We start from the raw sequence: 17,358 nt of genomic DNA on the forward strand, positions 1-17,358 counted from the left end.
ACTTGTGTAAGCAGAGTACCAGTAGTGTTAGTGTGCCATTTTTAAAAGCTAACCTGATCCACACAATGCTTTGGAAGGGAGAGAGTTGGGGTGGGAATATGTAAGGAACAGCAGACGAATTCCTGGTACACTTGAAGAGAAAGCAAAGGAGAAGCAGACGGGTGCCTAGCAAGAGCACCCTGGAAAAGGCGGAGAGGGGAGCTATGTCATCCACACAGGAATCACAGTGCAGCGACAGCCCTGCTGGTGAAGACAGAAATTGCATCTCTAGCAGAGAGGTGGAGACCTGGAATTGAAGCTGCTTCTGGTGTGTTGCTTTCTGGATGCAGATGAAACTGAAAATATCTGATTGACAGGCCAACTTCAGGCTGCTGTCACAAGACAGGCTGGAGGTTGGAACTGAGGCCATTTGGGTGACAGAAGCAAGCTGAGGTCAGACAACATTTTGTAGGGGCCAAGGCATATCAGGTGACTACGTCCCTAGCTTAGGTCCATAATATTCCAAAAATTATTTGTAATACATTTCTTGAAAGGTTCTTAACATCAAAACTTCAAGGCAAAAACAAAAGGACTAGTCAATTCACAGAGGAGGCTTTAGTCCATCCACACCTCTGTCTTTAGAGGGAAAGAGTTTTTCATAATACATATATATGCATATGTGTAATATTATTATACCTGTTATATATCATTGCTTGTTATAGCATTGTTGAATAAACAGTAATACTTATAGTAATGGAATTTTGCCTGAGCTCAGAGAGAAGGGCATGCTGAGGGGGTCCTGATGCTCAGCCTCCAAGCCTCCCTTCCTATCATCCCCTTCTACTCTTTTCCTGGGACTTCCTGGGACCTGATAGGCAGGTCCCAGTTCACACTGTGTATGAAAGCCACACACCCTTCTTAGATCTCTAAACAGCTTTGCGGGCGATGGCTCTGCATTGTGTGAAGGAAGGCTGGGATTGAAACTTCCGATTCCTGTTCACACAACTGGTCAAACAAAATCAACACTGTGCATTCAGAAATAATAACAACAAAATCAAATAAACAAGACACCCCCCTCTCTCTCCCTCTCTCTCCCTCCCCTGGAAAGGTTTATTATGCCTTACGGTTCCAAAGGCTATCTTCCACCAAAGCGGGAACACACGAGGGCAAGAGCATGAAACCAGATGGTCTCAGTGTGGAAGCAGAGAATGAACAGGAAGTAGAACCCAGCAGGCGGTCACACATAAAGCAAAGTCTTGAAAGTAAGAGAATGGCTTGTTGGAAAGGAGAAGGGTTTCACCAGGATAGGGCAAGGGGTGGGGAATGAAAAGAACTAAAATTCATTATATACACATAAAACTATTGAAAGAATTCCTCAAGGCCAACCCTACCCCACGGGGCCCACTTCCACCAGTAAGATTGTACCTCTTAAAGGTGCCACATCCATCACAGCCGGTGTGACCAGCTGGGAACCAAGTACTCAAACATGTGAGCCTATGGGGGACATTTCACATTGAAATAGTAACAGTGCCTGAAGTCTGTGATGTGAGAAACATGCACTCTTTCTAGTCACAGTGGAGTCGTGGGATAAATTCTTGATTGGCAGCTCAAGCTAGAAGAACATTGGCAGATTTCAAACCTGATGCATTTTTCGAAGAAGCCTCGAGATTAAGTATTAAATGAGGTGTTCTGAAGCAAGGGCTGCATCAAACAGCTAGCAGCAAATCCTCCACTAACGCAAGCAAGAGAAGCAAGAAAACCATGGTCACATTCGTGCATGGACGCATTCTTTTTTTTTTTTTTTCCGAGACAGGGTTTCTCTGTGTAGCTTTGCGCCTTTCCTGGAACTCACTCGGTAGCCCAGGCTGGCCTCGAACTCACAGAGATCCGCCTGGCTCTGCCTCCCGAGTGCTGGGATTAAAGGCGTGCGCCACCACCGCCCGGCCATGGACGCATTCTTAGAGAGATGCCTGAAGGATGGTGCAGAGTTCAGGACTGTGCCGTTGGTTGCCAGTCAAGCAAGAAGCAGACATTTTAAGTCAACATTTAGAAGTTGCTTGTAACGTGACATTGCCAAATCATCTTATTTATGCTTAAATTAAAGCACTGATATAAATGTTTGGTTTGGTTTTTTGTTTTGTTTTGTTTTTTGTTTTTGTAAACTGGTCCTTTGACACAAATAATTTAAGAAACACAAATTTAGAGGCTCTGCCCATCCTGGCCCAGTCTACGTTCCTCATCCTCTTGTGTTTCCTGGTGTCTAATCCAGACTGGCATTGTTTCTTTGGGGTGGTGGCAGTCATGGTCTCCTGCAGACAATTCTTTCTGACTGAACACTTCTCCATGCTCGGTCCTGAGCCTCGCCAGATGGTATCACAGGGCGACTTGCTCCCTCCAGTGTGGCCCGCTGACAATTCCTTATTGATGCACTGTGACAATTATCTGTCTAGTTGTAAACATATGCATTTGTCTCTGCTCTGAGGGCTTCAATATTGAAAAACTAAGAGTACTGAAGCACTGCCATATACCAGGCACTGTTGTTAAATATTAAATATATTAAATGTACATGTCACACATTTAATTATTAATAATGCTGTGAGGCAGGTATTATCAGACCCACACAACAATGAGGAGAGAGCCTTGGGAGACATTAAAAACCCTACCCTGCTATTAACTGTGGGAATTTGATCCTGGGTCTGTTTTCACTCAAGCTGATGAACTTGAGTAGCCACGAGTTTGCCCCCTCTGAGACTTGCTGCTTGTTCCAGAGCAGAGGAGTTCCATGCTCAGTTCCCTTCCACCCTCCTTACAGAAGATTATCATTATGGGTATCATTCAAATAATGGAAAGAGAAGGGATATCTGAATGGGTGCCATGCTGAAAAGCAAATAGTTCCTCTCCAAGGGGCAGAGATATGAATAAAGAAACTGTCCGTCACATAGCTGCCCAAGAAGCCCTTGTATATAATTTATGCTTTCTTACTTGATGGCCAGTGTCGGGACTACAAGACTGCAGGAGGTTAGTGCTATCCCAGGAAACCTGAAAACAGCTGCTGAATCTGCACACCAAGATGGAGGGTCTACAGGGAGGCCACCAGCTGCTCTGGGCTCTCGGGGTTTCTCCCAGTCTCCAAGGGAGCCAGGTGAGTGCAGAAGAACTGAGGTCCATCTTGTAAAGACTGCTGCCTCTGCCGAGCACTCTCGGCCGAGCACACTCACCACCTGGCTTCGCCCTGCATCTCTTTACCTGGTCTGCCTCTGGATAAAGCCCTGCCTCTGACACAGGCTTCAGGAATGTCCTGGGGCAGAGGAGCTGCTGTGAAAAAACCAAACATCATGTATACAGCCTAGTCCACACATCAGCCATAAGAGGTCGACAACATAATTTCAGACAAGGAAACCAAGGTTTGATGAGATTACACAAAGCCAGGATTCAAATCCAGCTGTGTCTGAGCCCCAAAACTAAATGTTCTGTGGTTAGATTCCCAAGGGAGGTTCCGTTTATTTGATTGAGACACTTTTCTATGCTCCTTACTTCTGTCATGAACTAACTACCATAAATTTTCTACATCTACAATACAGATGCCATAGGTAAGGGCAAATAAATCTGCAAAAAGGCTGAGGTAGGCACCACCTTGCCTGCCAGGGAGGCCTAGGCTTTGCTATTATAGTGAGTGGTGATAGGCACTCTCAGGCCGCTGTCTCTAACCTATTTCAAATGTTCCCAGGAGCTGCTAAGGTTTCAGAGTTCAGCTTTCACCCAGTTTCTTGGCCATGACGAATAGGTAACATCTTAGACTAGGGTTGACAAGGTTTTCATTGATTGTGTTTCTTCTGTGACAGCGTTTGTTCCCCCTCCTCCTACAGGATAGAAATGCCGGGTCTACCCAGGAAGGAAGAAGCAGCAGGCTGGAGCCTGTGGTTGTACACATTATGTGTGTGTGTGTGGGGGGGCTGGTGTATCAGAAAACAACTTCAAGTGCTGATGCTCCCCTTCCATCTTGTCTGAGATTCAGTCTCCTCCTTCCATTGGTAATTACCCATAATGCACTCACCTTAGTCCTTGTCCCTCAGATGAGGGACAGTGGTATCACTATGCCTGGTGTCCAGCTCAAGGCCAGATTCACAGCCATGATAAATAGTTATTTGTTGAACTAATGAGATCATTAATAGTTCTAAAATAATGCCTCTCTTCCCCTAAGTTCAACCAAAGGTGTTCAGGAACTGGAACTTTAACTCAGCTCCCTGGATATGGTGCCCAGGAGGTGCTGATGGCCTATCTGCTTTCACTTGGCAAATGCTTGGCTTGGATATGGTTTCAGTGTGTCCCCCAAGAGTTCATGTTTGGAATCTTGGTCCCCAGTGTGACAATGTAGACAGTAATAAAACCTATAAAAAGTGAAGCCTAATGGGAAGCAGTTAGTAATTGAGGTATTGCTCTCTGGAGGAATTAATGTAGTTCTCACAGGATCTGGTTCGTTCTCCCGAGAGTGATTGTTAGGAAAGAAGAAGGCTGATCTTTCTCTGCTTCCTGCCTCCTCAGTTAGCATGCAATCACCCTTGCTCATCTTACCACTGGGATGCCAGTCATAGTTCTTACTAGACCTGAGCAGCTGGTGCCATGCTCTTGGACCTCCAGAACTGTGAGATAAAACAAATGTCTTTTGTTTACAAATTAGTCAACCTCAGGCACTTTGTTATAGCAATGGAAAACAGATTAAGACAACAGAGATGGCCACAAGGCTGAAGTAAGTTGCATCTGTGAACCCAAGCACACTATCCAAGAGGGTAGTCAACTTCTTACATGAGTCTCTCATGTCCCAGAATGAGTGTTCCAGGTGGGGTCCTCATGGCCTTCTATCATCTAGTCTCAAAAGTCACACAGTGCCACTTCCACTTGGTTGAAGTAGTCACCAGCCCTCCAGGATTCAAGGGAAAGAAAGATGGCTCCATTGCTTCATGGGAACAACCATACTGTAGGTGGAATTTTCCTGTCCCACAGCCTCAAATAAACACACTGAAGCTTATATTAATTATGAATGCTTAGCTGGTAGCTCAGGCTTATTACTAACTAGCTCTTACAACTTAACCCATTTCCACTAATCTATGTGCTGCCCTAAGGCTCACAACTTTTACCTCTATCCCATTTTCTGTGTCCGACTCATTCTCTGTCTGACTGGCAACTCCTCTGACTTGGCTCTTCCTCATGCCATTATTCTCAGTTTGGCTTTCCCACTTAACTGTACCCTGTTCAGCTATTGGCCAGTCAGCTTGTTTATTAAACAAATCATAGCCACATATACAGTGTAAAGAAGAATTATTCCACAGCATTTATACTATGAACCAGTGCACAGGCCAGAACTGCACTCTGGGAAACATGACTGCGGATTAGGGTCTTCTCTCCAGCAGCACTAGCCTAGACTAGATCCCACACCAACTCAACGACAGTGTTTCCAAACCTGCTACTCACTCCTCCTGAGGTCATTTTAGGGAGTACAAGCCTGAGCACATAAAAGCTGTGTACTTATGCATGTTTGTATTTTTTTTAATAAAATGCCATTATTGGTGTGAAATCCCCTGGAGCTGAAGTTACAGAGAGTTGTAAGCTGCCATGTGGGTGCTGGGAATGGAACCCCGGGTTCTCTAGAAGAGCAACCAGTGCTCTTAACCACTGAGCCATCTCTCCAGCCCCCAACATCTGTATTTCTTTGTGTGTATGTTTGTTTTTTGTATGAATGTGTGTGTGTGTGTGTGTGTGTGTGTGTGTGTGTGTGTGTGTGTGTATGTGTGCATGTGTGTGTTTAAGCTAGAGGACTATTTAGAGTGTCTGCCTTAGATATTCTCCAACTTGTTCTTATTTATTTATTTATTTATTTATTTATTTATTTATTTATTTATGTATGTATGTATTTGGGACAGGATCTCTCGCTGAACCTGGAGCTCACAACTAGACTTGAAACAGTAGGCTCCATCCCCGACTGCTCTAGTGAGGGGTTACAGACACTGTTGAGCAGAGCTATTTACATGAATACTGGGGATCTGAACTCAGGTCCTCATGCTTGCATGGCAACCACTTTAACAACTGATTTCCCCAGCCACATTTTTACCAAGATTGTTTTCTCCGTGTCAAACCATAGCTTTTATGGGTACTATTTCTTAGGAGAAGACTACAGCTTATTTAGTGGTTCAGTTCAAGGACAATTAGAAGCATGTTGAGAAGGGGAAGGGTAGAGGAAAATGGGTAACAGGTGCTGAAATACATTAAAAAGGAGTAAGTTGTGGTGTTTACCCACCACACACACACACTCACACACACACACACACACACACACACACACACACACACACACAGAGTTCATAATAGCCCGTCTTTTATGTCATGGAGAACTGGGAAGGAGGCGCTTGGTGGCTCTAGACACACAGAAATAGAAATGTAAAGAGATAGAAACACTACAATTTGATCCTTACTCATTGCATGCACATTTTGAATTATTCTTCTTTACCACATAAATATGTGCAGTTATTACATCTTAACTAGAATATGTATGACAAATAGAATTTTATGCAGAAATTCAAAATATTGCTAGAATTGCCAGGTGGGGCTCGGGTGTTCAAACCCTGTGTGTTATAGAATTATCTTACAAATCTCAGCTCTGAGTATTTTTCTCATGTATCAATCTGCCTGTTCTTGTCTTCTCCTCCATACCTGGCTCCATATTATTAGAGAAGCCTTATATGAAGAAGGGAGGCAGCCATTGTTGCCCTGCCCTTTCCAGTGTGACTTTCTGAGCTCTCATGGATGGTCACCCACTTTCATGGTTGTCTTTGTTGCCTGGGAGAAGTTATGGGGTGTGTGTGTGTGTGTGTGTGTGTGTGTGTGTGTGTGTGTGTGTGTAAACAATGACTTTAGCACTATTTATAGTTAAACTGAGCAGCTTAGAGAAGCCAGCTTAACCCACCCCCACCCCAGCTCAGCCAGTTCTCTTAGCAACCGACATGTTACAGAATCCTTGAAATGAAAGCGGCTGAGGTTGGTTTTAATCCTCACACAGCAACATCAATAGAGACAGTTTTCTATTCCAGTCCTGGCCAGAATTTCACCCGATTCTTTAACTTCCTTTAATGGTATTATGAAATTTCTCATTAACTTGAAGCTCATAATTTTTGAAATAGAAGGTAGTTTAGATCAAGACAAGAATAAATTTTCTATTTTTTTGCTCTTGAATTTATTTTTAAAAAGTTTTTATTAGGTTGCTGAGGACAAAAGCAGAAATCATAGACTGAAGGAAAAATGTATTTAATTGCAAAAGTTACTAACACAAGTTCCTTGGGTGATTTCATAGTCACCAGGTAAGTTACTGTCTGAGTAAGTATCTTCTTTTGTTTTTCAAGACAGGGTTTCTCTGTGTAGCCCCGGCTGTACTAGAACTCACTCTCTAGACCAGGCTAGCCTTGAACTCACAGAGATCCGCCTGGCTCTGCCTCCCGAGTGCTGGGAGTAAAGGCATGTGCCACCACCGCCCAGCATAAATACCTTCTTAATTTTATGGGTATGGATGTTTTGTCTGCACGTATGTCTAGGACCACATTGGTGCCTACCCAGTGCCCACCAAAGCCAGAGGAGGGCATTGGATCCCCTTGGACTGGGGTTATAGCTGGTTGTGTGCCACGTGTGGGTGTTGGGAGTCTAACCTGGATCCTCTAGAAGAGCAGCCAGTGCTCTTAACTGTGGGCCATTTCTCCAGCTACCACAATGTGGACGGCTTGTTGCCTTGACCTGACTGGGTGTGGTGAGAGAGAGGAGAAAGGACAGACACTAAAGAAACGAAAGACACATGGACACAGAAAAGCTGGGGTCGGGTGGGCTGTGCACATCCTGGTGGAAGGGCACCAACTAAGAGTTGCTAGTTTTTGTACACACTACCAGAATTTGCACTCAGAACAGAGGAAGGCTTTGCCAATTTCCCATGGGTCTGAGGCATTAGTCCTTAATATGCTCCTGCCCATGTCAACAGTACACATTCACTCAGGATTTCCTCTGCTGCCCACATTCAGCCCCTGAGCAAATGTCTCCTAAAGGTTACTGCATATTTAGAAAACAAAACAAAACAAACAAAAAAACCTAAGTTCTAGGTCCCTGAGACGGCTCCACAGATCAGATCAAGGCACTTGCCACCAAATCTGACATTCTGAATTCAGTTCCTGGGGTCCATGTAGTAAAAGGAGAACTGACCCTACAACGTTGTCCTCTGACTTCCATGCACGTGCTGTGGTACATGGTTGCCCACACACATAAATTACAAATAAACTAAAAATCACATTGAAAAGAAAATAGTCGAAGTTTTGCAGATGGTGTCTATCTACTGGCTGAGGAAGAGATCTAGGTCAACTCCATAAGGTGACTGACCCCGTGGCATCCTGGGGAGTAAGTGCTCTTCTCTGAAGGGCTCTCAGTGGATGTTATTAGAAGCAGAGGGGTTTATGGAGAAAGCAAGCAAGAGAGAGAAGCAAGAAGAAAAGCAAACAACAACAAAACTAGTAGCTCCATGTTAGGGGACTGTAATCCAGGGGTTCACAACATCAGGTTTTCAAGGATGTGCAACCCATCTCTTTCATCTGGCCCTCAGTTTGTCTGCTTGTTTGTTTATTACCAACAATGGCCTTGAATAGTTTGATTTTTGTACACCAGAGTTTTGAAGTGATAGAACAGTCTCAAAGAGATACAGAGCTGGATACTGCTCAAAGCATCAGGACCAGACTTTACTCAGCAATGGTGAAGGGAACAGGCAAGAGGGGCCAGAGTGAACAAGTGAGACCCGGGTATCCCAGAGTGAAACCCTCACTCCTACAGACTGGAGGTGAGAGCTAGCTCCTTGAATCTTTCCATGTCAAAGAAAATGAAGCTACAGAAACATGATGATTTGATTGTTACACATTGCATGCATGTATCAATTATTATTCCACACCCCATAAATAGGTGCAATTCTTTTTTGTTAACTAAAATATATGTGTCAAATATAATTTCATACAGGAATTTTAAAAAATACTGCTATTGTCAGTCAGGACTTAAAGGTACAAAGTTAACATCTGAGTGGTTAAAAGGTTCACGTGTGGCAGAGAAAGGATTGGTCATTGGAGCTTTCCAAAGCAATTGCTAAGAGAGGGCTCTCTGGAGTGCATCTTCCCATTGCTGGGTTTGACTAGCACAGTAAATCCTCCTTGCAGCCTTGAGCTTTCTCAGGCAAGCATTTTGAAGGGAATCATTCCAGGGAAGTGCCTTTAACCTCTAGAAACCATGCCAGTGTGTTGTAGGAGGCATCGAGGTCTTTGTGTTCACAGATAAGCACTACAAGAACCTGGAGTGTTAAGCATACAGGGTTGTTCCCTAAAGGGAAGGAATGTGATGCTTGTTATCCATACAGAAGGCTGCAGAAGATGCACTTCCTAGCCTGGTGAACTTTGATCTTTGCAGCCAGGGACTTCTCCGGCACCAGCCCCTCCCCCAGACCCTTACCATAAGCTTGTTTTTCTCAAGCAATCTATAGAACCCATTTTTATGGACTTTACAAACAGTCTCAACATGGTCACATCTGATCTGTATTTAGCTTACTTTGTATTTATATCTGATCTGTATTTACTCATTTATGTACGTTTTGTTGTGCATGTGGGAGTGTATTAATTATCACCAGAATAGTTTTCACCAAAATGTGCTGTTTAAAAATGCCTAAAAGAAACCATTCGGAGTCAGACTCCCAGAATTTGAACCAACATCAGCTATTGTGTTGAACTGAACTGCCTTCTTGCTTCCTCTGGCTCCTCATTCTTTTGGCATAGACACCCTGCCTCCACACACGCACAATGTATGATTGATGAGAGAGTCTCCACCCATTTTCATGTGGAAAATGTGGGGTTTTATTACCATGAGATCCCCCACAGCTTTGACAACAATAGCTCTGAGATAATGAGTGAGGGGGTAGTCACACTGCACAGGTCAAACGATGAACAGATGGAGAGCAGAGGCAGACGGGTTAGAGAACCTATACCCAGCCCAAGCTGTCTGAAAGGAATGAGCTCTGGAGGCTAACGCTAGTTTTGGGTCACATTATGTCGGCAGTCACAAGAACAGAACAGTGATAGCATGCAGGGTGTTCATTGCTCGCTGAACCTGGTCGTGTGTGAGGAGACCAGCTCCCTCAAGATCTTGCCGCTGTGACTTCCTTGACAGGATGGATGGTAAAGTGTGATGCCTTTGTCAGGGTATTTTATCACAGCAACAGACAAGAAACGGAGGGGCTGTAGAGTTGGCTCAGTGGTTAAGAGCTCTTGCTGCTCTTGCAGAGGTTCCAAGTTCGGTTCCCAGAGCTGACCTGGGACCTGACTAACAACCACCCGTAAACCCAGTTCCAGAGCATCCAGCACCCTCTTCTGTATCCAAAGGCACTGCACCCATGTGGAACACATACATACAGGCAAAATGTTTAAGGATACAAACCTTTTATAAAGAAATCTTTTTTAAAAAAGAAAGAAAAGAAACTAAGATAATGGTACAAATTGAAAGTTTTTTTTAACATTTATTTAGAGAAGAATGGATGACAGATGAAAGCTTTCAGGTAGCTCACCCTGTAGGAACTGGACTTGCAGGCGGTTGAGAGCTGCCTTGTGGGTGCTGGTAACCAACTTGGATCCTCTGGAGGAGCGATCAGTGCTCTTAACCACTGAGCCATCTCTCCAGCCATAAATGAAAAGAATTTTAACATTTATTTATTGTGTGTATAGAAGTCAGAGGCTGACTTATGAGAATGACTCCTTTCCTTCTGCCGTGTGGTTCCCAGGGATTGAACTCGGGTTGGCAGGCTGGGCAGCAAACACAATCTTACCCACTGAGCCATTTTGTAGGTCTATCACCGTTTTTAAAAATGTATGTCTAAGGCCAAGTGTGGAGGTACATGTCTTTAATCCCAGCACTTGGGAGACAGAGGTAGGAGGATCTCTGTGAGTTTGAGGCCAGTCTGATCTACATAGCAAGTTCCAGGACAGCCAGGGTATCTAGAGAGACCCTGTCTCAAAAAAAAGTATGTCTATTATAAAAATAGAAAAATGGAAAGACACAGAATATGAACGTACACCTCCCACACCTGAAAACTACTGACAGTGTTTTCACGGGCTGCCTTCCTGCCTTTGTTCCACTTGTTACGGTCATCTGACCTGGTTTATATTGTGGAGAAACAATCTCATCCTCTCGGCATGGCTGAACAGGTCAATGGATCTAACTAATCAACAAGAAAATAATCGCACTTTTCATTGCACTACTATAAAATTTATCAAAAGATACTGACATCCTTTCTCTCAGAATCACATCAGATAGAACACTGATCTGAACGCCAAGGTCAGGGGAGCAAACGGGGCTGTACAGAACTGCAGATCTGGAAAGGGTCGGAGCCAGGACGTGAAGTCTAGACGTTTTCTCCCTACAGAAATGAGCGGCTCTGTATCAGGGCACAGAAATTCTGTTAGCGCCAGGGCTTCTGCTTCCTGTGGTTCATTTTCCTCCTCAGTGCACACATGTGCTGAATGTCTCAGCCTGAGAACTTCGCCCCATCATAGGCACAGCAGCGGCTTGCTCACAAGGCACCCGTTTCCTCTGCCTCCAGAGCAGCTGGCACCGTCCTGGCAGCCAACATCTGGAGCACCATTCTGCTTCTTGGATTCGCTTTGCCAACAAAGTGACCTGCTTCCTGGTCATCACCCTAAACCCTTGCCTCAGTCAGATTGCTCCGTTGGTTGCTCAGTCAGTGGGCCTCACCTGAAGCTTGAACCTTTTACCAGAAAGCTTTCTGAGTAAGTGGACGGCTCTCACCTTCCTTGCTGGTTCTTGCTCAGTTTCTTTACCGTGAAAAGCAGCTTCCTATCTGCTAAAACTTTTCATTTCTGTTTTTAATTTCTATTTAAATTTATTTCAGTTTTTGTCCCCTCCTTGATCTATCTAGTGTCTTTCCCTTTTAGTGCTAACACTGTGTATAAGTCTAACAGATTAGTTACAGGCAAAAATGAGATGCAAAAATTAGGCTTGTGTGAGAAGAATGTTAGGGAACGAAGTTGAGGGTGGTTGTAATGACTTAAAACAAAACAAAACAGAAAACTATGTGAGAAGAACTCAATAAACAGAGAACCTCAGGAAATTTCAATTGGGGACATTTTAGCAAAAGAACAAACTGTCCTCTGAGTTTGGTGTGTGGAGTTTGGCATACCTGGTTATTGACCCTGGAAATGGGTCTCTGCAATGCTTCAAAGTCAGCATTTTATCGGCAAGAAATGTTTGACAATTTCCTTGTTAAATTCGAAGACTTAAAATTCAAAATACCACATAAAAGTCCTATCATCTCTGGCCTGTGATGCTCAACCCACCCCTTGCACAGTCACACACAGTGAACTGAGTGGATCTCCGACATTCCCCACTGCAACCCCAGCAGTTCTATCTGCAGTCATCATATACGTCAGGGCCTTTATTGGTTCTTTGATTCTCCTCCTTGATTCAAGACAGCGAATGTATAGAATAGTCAGAAAAGCAATGGTAACTGCTTCTTGCTGTCAGTGACTCTGTCCAGCTGGGTCTCCATGGTGGCTTCAACTACCTCCCTTCCTCTTATCTCATCACTCTGTGGTGGCATCTGTCACCCCTAGACAAACATCTTTAGCCAGCATCTCATCTTGAAGCCAACTTGGACCACTCTTTGGAAAACCATCACCAAGTCCACTTGGGTACCTGTGGTGAGCCATCTCAGCCAAGCCCACCAAAAGCCCTTAGCACAGCCAGGTGTGTGGAAGTCAGAGCCAACCATCAATCAATACTCCCTGCTCCAAAGCAGCAATCTAAAAAACTGAACCCAGGGGTATTGGCTCAGTATGGTAAAGAACAGAACTGAGTGGTTTCAGTGGGAACTTTTCTGACTATTTTTCTGATTATCACTACTGGGTAATTCATCTCAGAGTCAGTCATGAGGAGCCAGATTTCTAAAACTCTGATCTTTTGGTGCCAGTTAGTTCCTATATGATCCCAGTTAGCCTCCGCTCATCTTGTCTCTCTTAGTCAAATGGCTCCTTGGGTCTCTCGGAGATGTCTGCAAGGCCCCTGCCTGCTTGCAAAGCGGCCAGAGCGGTCCTACCTGAGCTCGCTCTCCACCCTGAACCCTTTCCTTCGGGCCAGCTCCATGAGGAAGGCTCTTCGAGTTGTTCCCATTCTCTTCTCCAAAATGAAGAGGACCAAGTCTCGAAATCTGATGTCATGAGATGTGGCTGCCACCGAGGTGCCCATCTGCCTAGGCCTCTTCTTCCGGGGACCCAGGTGGACTGCTTGCAGTGGATCCATGGGAGCAGACTGGCTGACTGCTATGCCATCAAGTGGTGTCTCCTGCACGAGGGCTCTGATGTCATCTCACCAGCAGACTCTGAAGCTGGGAGAAGCTTCATGGGTGCCACCCGGGTGACAGTTTCCTGCTAATCAGTTCCTTTGCCCAATATGGAGCTCCTGACAAAAAAGAAGAGATGGAACTTTTGTTTTCATATGCTTGATCACTGCAGCATCCCAGACTAAATTTGTGAAGAAAGTGGGATGGATCCTGCCCCTGGTTGAGTACGGTTTCTTATTTCTAAATGTGCTCAAGCCGTTTATGTTGCATTTTTAAAGCTATGTAATTTTATTTTTATTACATTTACTTACTAGGCAAGGGGGTATGTGTATGCATGCCATGGCATGGCTGTGGAAGTCAGAGGAATTTTCTCCCTCCACTGTGGAGACCCAGAGATCAAACTTGGTAAAGATGCTGCTGGCCACTGCTGACTTGATTTATTGATTCCTCTTTTACTCCACTCTCATCCTCTCCTCTTGGACATTACATGGGATGCCTGTGTTTTGCACAGGTATCATGTTGGCAGTGGCTGTTTTGGTTTTACATGAATGGTGTATGCATTTCTCACTCTGTTGGTCACCTTTGTTGTTTTTTGTTTTGTTTTCATTCTTGTTTTTTAAGCCTGTAACTATGATTTTCAGATCTCTGTTCTATGCTGCTGCTTTAATTTCTATCACTTTGTGGTGGGCACAGGACCACAGGTTGTGAGCACATTTTATAAATAAGGAAGCCAGGGTTCAGTCACTGCTGATCACAGAAAAAGGGGCGAACGAGATCGTAAATGCAGTCCTTCTGGCTTCAAAGGTGACACATCTTAGTTTGGTTTTTGCTGTTTTGTTTTGGGTTCTGGTTTTTCTCATGCACTAAAGTTTTCCAGAGAGTGATCAGTTATATAAGTAACATAGGTCTCTGAGATGAGATGGCATTTGGATAAGAGATACTTTCATGAAGTTAGGGTCATTTTCATAACTCTCTGTGCAAAATGAAATTTGCATCTTTAGTCAACATATTTCATAGGTCTCACTTCTTTAATAACTATTGTTGGACCTAGTCAAGCACCTACAAGCCTTTGCTGACTGAATCCTTCCAGACTACTGTCAGCTAGACATCCATAATAGACATAATACAGGAGAGAAGATTCTCGACCTCCTAAACAACCTGCTTAAAACCACAGAAGCAATAAATAGCCACAACTAAGAAATGGCTGAGTCAGGGCTTGAAGTCAGGTTTGTCTGACTTCAAATTCTATTACTCTTGGGGCCAGTGAGACACCTCAGTGAGTAAAAGCACTTGCCTCCCATCCTGAAAACTCGAGTGCCCTCTCAGCAACCAACTCGATAAAAAGTGAAGCCGACTCTCACAAGTTATCCTTTGATCTCCACAGGTGTACCAGGGCACATACACTCATGTACACACACACACACACACACACACACACACACACACACACACACACATACACACAAAGTAAAATATAAGAAAAATTTCGAAATTAAGAAATATATGTTCTTTCCAGGTATGATGGTGCACACCTTTTTAGTCCTAGCACTGGGGAGACAAAGGAAGGCAGATCTGAGTTCGAGGCCAGCCTGACCTACAGAGTCAACTCTCTCTCTCTCTCTCTCTCTCTCTCTCTCTCTCTCTCTCTCTCTCACACACACACACACACACACACACACACACACACACACACACACACACCAAGCATCCTCCTTCTGTCCTTCCTTACCCAGTGTGGTGGTCTGAATAAAAATGGCCCGCATATGGGGAGTAGAACTGTTAGGAGGTGTAGCCTCCTAATACGTGTGGCATTGGTGGAGGAAGTGTGTTACTGTGTGTGGGCTTTGAGATCTCAGGTGCTCAAGCCCGGCCAGTTGTTACAGTCTCTTCCTGCTGCCTGTGGATCCAGATGTAGAACTCGCAGCTCCTTCTCCAGCACCATGTCTGCCTGCGTGCCACCATGCTTCCCACTGTCATGGTAACTGACTAAACCTCTGAACTGGAAGCCACCTCCAATGAAATGTTTACCTTTATAAGAGTTGCTGTGGGTATTGGTGTCTCTTCACACAATAAAACCCTAACCAAGACACCCGGTAATAAATCTGGGCTCTTCTCATCCAGTCTGCCACTGCGTTTGGGATTCTTGCTGCCTGCAGGGACATATGAGCGCATGAAGACCTCAGCACAGCTGAAGGAGGGTGATTTGACAGCTGCCTTCAGGCATCTGCAAAACTGTTTTGCTCAGGGAGGTAAAATGGGAAATGACAGAGAGCTATAGGGTAACAGATTTCAGCTCTCTGCAAGTAAGAGCTTTTGAGTAGCTACAACTGTCAAAAGCACAGAGCAACGGTGGGGTGGTGTAGTAGAGACCATGACAGTGTTCAAGCTGGCGCCAAGCATGTGTTCACTGAAATGTCACAGAAGGGACGTAATCATCGGAAGGGGCCTTTCATGCAGCTCTCTGTGGTGCTAGGTTTGCGTGAGAGAGAGAGCAACAAGCGGAGACAAGGGGCCCTTTCGGCCGTCTGTTAGATGTTTGGTTTGGGATCGCTACGTGATGAAATTAGTCTTAGCTACCAAGTGGCCCAACAGCATGAACAAAGCACAGGACTCTAGCCAGGGCTTGGGGTGGTGTCATCCCTGTCGTGAAGGAAGACCACAGAAGCAGCAGCAGGGATAGGCAATAGCACAGGGATGCTGCCAGGGATGCTTAAGATCCAATCTGTGCGGCCGGGAAGCTGGGACCTTGAGCAGCTGCTGCGCTGCTGGTGTCCGCATCTGCAAGGTAAGAGTGAGATAGCCCATCCCACCCCCTTACAGAAGGTGTGACAAAGAGGAAGAACCTTAAACAAGAGCCAATAGTAGCTTCTGTTTTCTTCAGAGGGTCATCCTCACTCAATCTAAAATCAGGTCTATATTTTATAAAATCATCAAATTATCAAGGTATCATATCAACCAATGTTATTGTCCCACCCCAGAGTGGGATGTGTTTCTTGCAATTACTCTGAGCTGTATCAGTGTCCTTTTCCTGATTCCCAAGCCCCAAGATTTCTAATACCCATTACACTAATCTTCTATGCTGAATTCTCTCTTTTGACACACACACACTGTATGAAACACCTAACTGAATCTTTTAACACAATGTCCAGTGAGTGTAGAGGTGCAGACAGGGGGTTATCTACACCCCTGGAGCCATACTCCATCTGAAGAGAGACTCATGAAGACATGCATACCAGGCAGCTCGTCATGGCCTGATCTGTGCAAGCAAGGCTTAGACACAACAAGAGTGTCTACCAGTAGACTGGTGGATAAAGTGTGATGGGGTACTCGTAGCCACCTAGGTCAGGCCGTATGTAGTAAGCAGCAATGGACAAATATCCACAATCGAATAATTACAAAACCAGCTCACAACTTGTTGTGACCAGTTCTAGTAGAGAAGAGCCGACAGGCACACGGCCAGCCTCACAATGGAGCTGTGAATCCCACAGCTCCTGGACTTTAGGCAGGATTTTCAGCTTTGTCTTCGTGCATTTCTCTTTTACAGATTTGTTTCTTCCCTTCCCCTCCTCTCCCTTCCTTTCCTTCTTTCTTTTTGTCTTTGAGATAGGGTCTCACATGCTTCCCAGGCTGGTCTAACTCAGCAGCTCACAGGGCCCTTCCCAACTCCACCCCAACTCAGAGCACCGTGAACGACACACCTGCCTGGCTGTTGTTTAACAGACAGATTCCTACAATAAACAGGAATTTTATTTTAACCACAACAAGAAATACTTTTTTAAAACTACCTTGCCTTTACACCATGTTTCACTGGTGACTCAAGGGCAGTGAGGTTGTTATAAGTGAGCTGAATAGAGGGTGAACATGTCACTGTCACAGTTCATGTGAAGTCCTACCTGAGTGTCAGGGTTAGACTTGCTTGGGAATTTCACCTGACCAACTCTGGGGATGAAATGTGGGTCCTCTATTCCATTTTC

The 17,358-nt window shown here is 44.7% G+C and overlaps 1 protein-coding gene across 2 annotated transcripts in view; it reads right to left on the minus strand.

The window, feature by feature from the left end:
- Nucleotides 1-13,478, minus strand: part of Dntt (DNA nucleotidylexotransferase) — a 36,023-nt gene extending 22,545 nt beyond the window's left edge. Inside the window, exon 1 of one of the 2 annotated variants that reach the window (XM_052761417.1) lies at nt 13,142-13,478. In XM_052761417.1, the coding sequence (XP_052617377.1) occupies nt 13,142-13,344 (203 nt within the window). In that variant the 5' untranslated portion in view covers nt 13,345-13,478. The remainder of the gene's footprint in view (nt 1-13,141) is intronic. The other variant, XM_052761416.1, reaches the window with a different exon arrangement.
- Nucleotides 13,479-17,358: the final 3,880 nt, after the last annotated feature.

Source organism: Peromyscus californicus, unplaced genomic scaffold (genome assembly GCF_007827085.1).
Source record: "Peromyscus californicus insignis strain IS unplaced genomic scaffold, ASM782708v3 Scaffold_4__1_contigs__length_199733344, whole genome shotgun sequence".
NCBI lineage: Eukaryota > Metazoa > Chordata > Mammalia > Rodentia > Cricetidae > Peromyscus > Peromyscus californicus.